This window comes from Artemia franciscana, chromosome 8 (assembly GCF_032884065.1).
Source record: "Artemia franciscana chromosome 8, ASM3288406v1, whole genome shotgun sequence".
NCBI classification, from domain to species: domain Eukaryota; kingdom Metazoa; phylum Arthropoda; class Branchiopoda; order Anostraca; family Artemiidae; genus Artemia; species Artemia franciscana.
Window position 1 is genome coordinate 50,483,063 of NC_088870.1, and position 6,284 is coordinate 50,489,346.

At 39.2% G+C, this 6,284-nt stretch overlaps 1 protein-coding gene across 1 annotated transcript in view; it reads right to left on the reverse strand.

Moving 5' to 3' along the window:
* Positions 1 to 575: 575 nt before the first annotated feature.
* The window catches only part of LOC136030537 (PAX3- and PAX7-binding protein 1-like), a 93,046-nt gene continuing 87,337 nt past the window's right edge, over positions 576 to 6,284 (reverse strand). Inside the window, exon 16 of the mRNA XM_065709586.1 lies at positions 576 to 697. Within this exon, the coding sequence (XP_065565658.1) occupies positions 613 to 697 (85 nt within the window). The 3' untranslated portion in view covers positions 576 to 612. The remainder of the gene's footprint in view (positions 698 to 6,284) is intronic.

A 6,284-nucleotide genomic window follows, 5' to 3' on the forward strand; every position in this document is an offset into this window, starting at 1 on the left:
CAACAGTGAGAATCAATATATAGAGGCCTGCCGTGTGCCGAAAAAACAGGGCCCAGTGGCGAAGCCGCTGGGCTTCCTGCACTATATATATATATATATATGAAAAAAGAAATCACCAATGCAACAACACAAACACATAAATAAACATACACCATAAAAAAAAGAAGTAATGAAACGTAAAAAGTAGCCGTTATCTAGAAGACGATGTTTTTCGTCCTCTCTTTTTTATTCGTTCAGTTTCCTGTATTGTTTCAGATAATCTTTGATCGCAGCTATTCAGTGGCATCAATTGTGAAGGGGGTTCATTGGCACCACCATCCCCCAAAGATTTTTTTCCCAAATGGCTTTTTTTTTACTGACATTTAAAACATTAAATAAACAACAATAACCCCCTAGATTTGAGAAAAAGCACCCCCTCTCCTTTTCTGTGAATTGAAACCTTCCATTATTGCAGCCAATAATAAAACCACAAGAAAGGGATTCTCGAACTACAGGGGTAGAAATGAACAAAAGCTGCAATATCTAAAAAAAATGTCAGATATTTATACCCCATGGATTAACTGATAATATGTAAAACCACTATATTTGGTATTTGGTACAAAAACTAAAGGTCTATAAATATTTCCATTTTATTTCTTTGCTCAATTCTCCAGCGCCAAGTATATCCAACATTTCAGCCACCTGCTCTATCTCTTTCCTGGAATAGAAATAAAATTGAAATATAAACTACATAGGCACTGAATTGAAATAAAAACTGAAAAAACATATAAATGAAAAGAAAATAACGAAAAACTTTATGTACTTGGCTCTACAACAGCCATCGTCGAGCGATTTTAGCGATCATAGGTAGCGCAATATATGTGTAATTTCTTACACTTTTTTTGCCACTTCGTACAGAAGTTGTCGTAGAAACTTGAGAGGGCGCTAATTCGATTGGATACCAATATTTTAAGAGACCTTTTTAAGTGTCAAAAGTGAATTGAGTGCAATCAGCTCCCCCTGTCTTTTAGATCCCCCTCCCAAAAAAATGATCACAATCTTGAGATAACCATTTTGTTCAAATAACCGAAAGGTTCAATAATCATTCTTCCGAGCGCAGCCTGACTGCCCACAGCTCATGGGACAAGGACAATGGTAAATTACGTAACTTATCCATTTTTTAGACATAGGATATATCAACGGGAAAGGGGGAATGTTTGATCCTGGGTTTGTCCGAAAAAGCTAAGTTTATTAAGGCGAAACTTTAAGGGATTATAAACAGAATCAAAAGAAAATATGCATTTCGGTTTATCAAAAGGGCATATGCGCAATATCTTAGGAACAGTGAAGGGTATTAGTTAAAACTTTCAGGATTAATAGTGCTACTTCAATTTGTTTCACGTTCAACCCGCATCCAGGCTCATCATGGTACTCAGCAGACGACGACATGCTTCTTTCCGGAGATTTCGCTCGAAAATGACGGGTTCCATGATCTTAAGCCAGTGACGATCCCAATGTCGCCCAAATTCTTGGAAGCCCTTAAGGTCGGACTTGACTGTCGCGAGCCCCATTTTATTATGTCCTCCTGCTTTCTTCTTTCCTACTAGTGGTGGAAGGGGTTCGCAAAGCTATTGCTTATATGCTGTATTGATCTCCGCATTGTGTGGTCATACCACCTCAGACATTCCATTTTAACAATATCAAAGATAAGTAGGCGATTCCCACATCTTCTCAGGACGTGCTGACTATATATGTTGTCATATCATTTGTCTCTACTCAAGCTTGTAACATGATGGGGATCGAAATCACTTCAGCCCTAAAGAAGCCGAAAGACTATTCAACTTTGCAATCCAATTATTTAGGCAATATTCCCCTTACCCGTCAATCCAAAGTTCTACAGCACAATTATTCTTACAATTTTTTGCACAATTGTATCAATAACAAGCCGAAGTCTTGATTCTTAAGGAGAACAAGAGCTAAGAGCTCATATGGCACTTGTGACGAGGCAAGAAGAGCTAAGAGCCAAGAGATCATATGGTATGAGCTCTAACAAAATTCTATGAATCAATAGATTGATTCAAAAGGAAAATAAGAGGCTTAATGCCGGTCAGGAATTAGAATAAGAGCTCTGAGTCACGATGTCCTTCTAAATATCAAAATTCATTAAGATCCGATCACCCACTCGTATGTTGTAAATACCTAATTTTTCCTCTCCCTTTAGCCCCCCAGATGGTCGAATCTGGGAATACGACTTTATCAAGTCAATTTGTGAAGCTCCCTGACACGCCTACCAATTTTCATCGTCCTAGCACATCCAGAAGCACCAAACTCGCCAAATCACCGAACCCCTCCCCCCAACTCCCCCAAAGAGAGCGAATGCAATACGGTTCCGTCAATCACGTATCAAGGACATTTGCTTATTCTATCCACCAAGCTTCATCCTGATTCCTCCACTCCAAGTGTTTTCCAAGATTTCCCCCTCCAACTCGCCCCAATGTCAAAAGATCCGGTCGGGATTTGAAATAAGAGCTCTGAGACATGAATTCCTTCTAAATATCAAGTTTCATTAAGATCCGATCACCTATTCGTAAGATAAAAATACCCCAATTTTCACGTTTTCCAAGAGTTCCGGTTTCCCCCTCCAATCCCCCCAATGTCACAGGATCTGGTCGGAATTTAAAATTAGAGCTTTAAAGCACAAAATCCTTCTAAATATCAAATTTCATTAAGATCTGGTCACCCTTTCGTAAGTTACAAATACCTCAATTTTTAAAATTACCCTCCCCCCCCCAACTCCACCAAAGAGAGCAGATCCGGCCCGGTTATGTCAGTCACGTATCTTAGACGGGTTTTTATTCTTCCCACCCAGTTTTATCCTGATCTCACCGCTTTAAGTATTTTCAAAGATTTCCAGTACCCCCAAACTGCCCCCCCCCCCCAATTACGCTGGGTCCGGTTGAGATTTAGAATAAGAGATCTGAGTTATGAGGTCCTTCTAAATATGGAATTTCATTAAGATCCGATCACTCCTTCGTAAGTTGAAAATAAGTCATTTTTCTTATTTTTCAGAATTACCCCCCCCCCCCCCACAATAGAGCAGATCCGTTCCAATTATGTAAATCACGTATCTAAGACTTCTGCTTACTTTTCCGACCAAGTTTCATCCCGATCCCTCCAATCTAAGCGTTTTCCATCATTTTAGATTCCCCCACCCCAAACTCCCCCCAATGTCACCACGGTCGGGACTTAAAATAATAGCTTTGAGACACGATATCCTTCTAAATATCAAATTTCATTGAGATCCGATCACCCGTTCGTAAGTTAAAAATACCTCATTTTTTTCTAATTTTTCAGAATTAACCCCTCCCCCCCAACTACCCCAAAGAGAGCGGATCCGTTCCGGTTATGTCAATGTATGTAGGAATTGTGCTTATTTTTCCCACCATGTTTCATCCCGATCCCTTCACTCTAAGTGTTTTCCAAGTTCTAGGTTTCCCCCTCCCAACTCCCCCCAATATCACCAGATCCGGTCGGGATTTAAAATAACAGCTCTGAGACGCGATATCCTTCCAAACATCAAATTTCATTAAGATCTTACCGTTCGTAAGTTAAAAATACTTCAATTTTTCTATTTTTTCCGAATTAACGGCCCCCCTCTCCCCCCCAGATGGTCAAATCGGGAAAACGACTATTTCTAATTTAATCTGGTCCGGTCCCTGATACGCCTGCCAAATTTCATCGTCCTAGCTTACCTGGAAGCGCCTAAAGTAGCAAAACCAGGACCGACAGACCGACAGAATTTGCGATTGCTATATGTCACTTGGTTAATACCGAGTGCCATAAAAACTACAAGAAAACTTTACAAACATGCAAATATGCCTTTCATAAAAAAAAATTGTAATTTTTATAATTTATCCTAAAAAAAATCTTTTACACAAGAAGTTTTTCAAAGAATAGTAAAGACCTGCATTAAACAAAAACAGACAAAACTAATTCAAATAATAATTTGAAATGGGGGGGGGGGGGAGTTCAAACCCTGTCACCCTTCCCCCTTGATATGGACTTGTTAGTTACAATAAATAATGAAGTTCACCTTAAACCTAACAGAAATTACCACAAATAGGAGCTGGGGTAACACCCCTGTGCCTTAAGACCAGAACGTCATTGACAAGTTTTCTTTATTTTAGTGTGATTTTTATTGCTGAATAACCTGTTTGTAAATTTATTATTTGGAGGGCTCCCTAATATATTTATTGCTTCCTATTGCTTTACAGTATCTCTAGTCTGGTCTTTTGTTATATTTTATAATATTTGTTATACTTACATATCATATGTACATGTAGTAAATAAACAAATAAATAATTTATTCCTCACGCCTCTCGATACAAAATTTCCACATAACTGACACCTTATTAAAAAAAAATGTTATGGCAGGGCGAAGAGCGGATCGACTGCTGCAAGATTCCCGTTTAAAGTCGTCCTACGTTGAAAGTCTCGAGATATGGTATGTTTATGTTTAGGCTATTGGAGAAGGCTTCCAGTGATTTTATCTCTTCGACTGGGAATGGCAATTTGTTACAGATCTTGATAACCCGGGGTATGAACGAACGATGGTAAGAATTAGATCTTGCAATTTTCATCTTCACAGGATTTTCTTTATCCAGAAAACTGGATACGACTACGAGCATGGATGCTGAATACAGATAATGAAAGAGACATAGATACTGGAAGAGGAAACTGGAAGCAGATAACTGGATACGACTACGGGCATGGATACTGAAAGAGACATAGATACTGGAAGAGACAACTGGAAGCAGATAACTTGATACGACTAGAGCATGGATACTGAAAGAGACATAAATGCTGGAAGAGACAAATGGAAGCAGATAACTGGATACAACTACGAGCATGGATACTGAATATGGACACTGAAAGAGACATAGATACTGGAAGAGACAACTGGAAGTAGATAACTGGATACGACTACGGGCATGGATACTGAATATGGATACTGAAAGAGACATAGATACTGGAAGAGATAACTGGATACGATTACGAGCATGGATATGGATACTGAAAGAGACATTGATACTGGAAGCAGATAACTGCATGCGACTAGGAGCATGCATACGGAATATGGATACTGAAAGAGGCGTAGATACTGGAAGAGACAACTGGAAGCAGATAACTGGATACGACTACGAACATGGATACTGAATATGGATACTCAAAGAGACATAGATATTGGAAGAGATAACTGAATACGACTACTAGCATGGATACTGAAAGAGACACAGATACTGGAAGACATAACTGGATACGACTACGAAAATGGATACTGAATATGGATACTGAAAGAGACATTGATACTGGAAGAGACAACTGGAAGCAGATAACCGGAAACGACTACGAGCAAGGATACTGAATATGGATACTGAAAGATACATAGATACTGGAAGAGACAACTGGAAACAGATAACTGGATACGACTACGAGCATGGATACTGAATGTGGATACTGAAAGAGACATAGATACTGGAAGAGACAACTGGATACGACTACGAGCATGGATACTGAAAGAGACATAGATACTAAAAGAGACAACTGGGAGCAGATAACTGGATACAACTAGGAGCATGGATACGGAATATGGATACTGAAAGAGGCGTAGATACTGGAAGAGACAACTGGAAGCAGATAACTGGATACGACTACGAGCATGGATACTGAATATGGATATTGAAAGAGACATAGATACTGGAAGAGACAACTGATGAAAAACGCAGATTTTAAAATCTCGAAAAAGAAGGGCAGGACAAAGAAGATGCGGGAGGGCAACTGCGTTAAATAGATAGCGTAATTTCCACAATGATAGATGCCAAGTAGCCTGTATTATTTACCCAATGTCTTTCCAATTTTTTCTTGAATATTTAAAAATAAGTAATAGGATTAACGACGATTCTTGAATACCAAGGTCCCTGCGTCGGCCCTACAATGTGTTGCTACAGCAAGGTTCGATCTCTGGGTCCCATATTATCAATTAAGGTCACTGCGCCCCTACATGACATAAAAAGTTAGGGGACAACCGGATCCCCTAGGATCAAAAAGAGGGAAGCATTACAAGATCGACTTCAAAGCTTTAAAAGTTACTGACAGAGACAGTTACTTAAGCAGGATATTATTCTCCTTGGTCTGAAAAGACTGTCAAATTTGGCATCTGCGCCTACCTAGCCTTTGCATTTGTCTTGGGATTTTTAAAACAAGAACTGCTGGTGTTTAAAAATATGTATGCATTACTGACATCT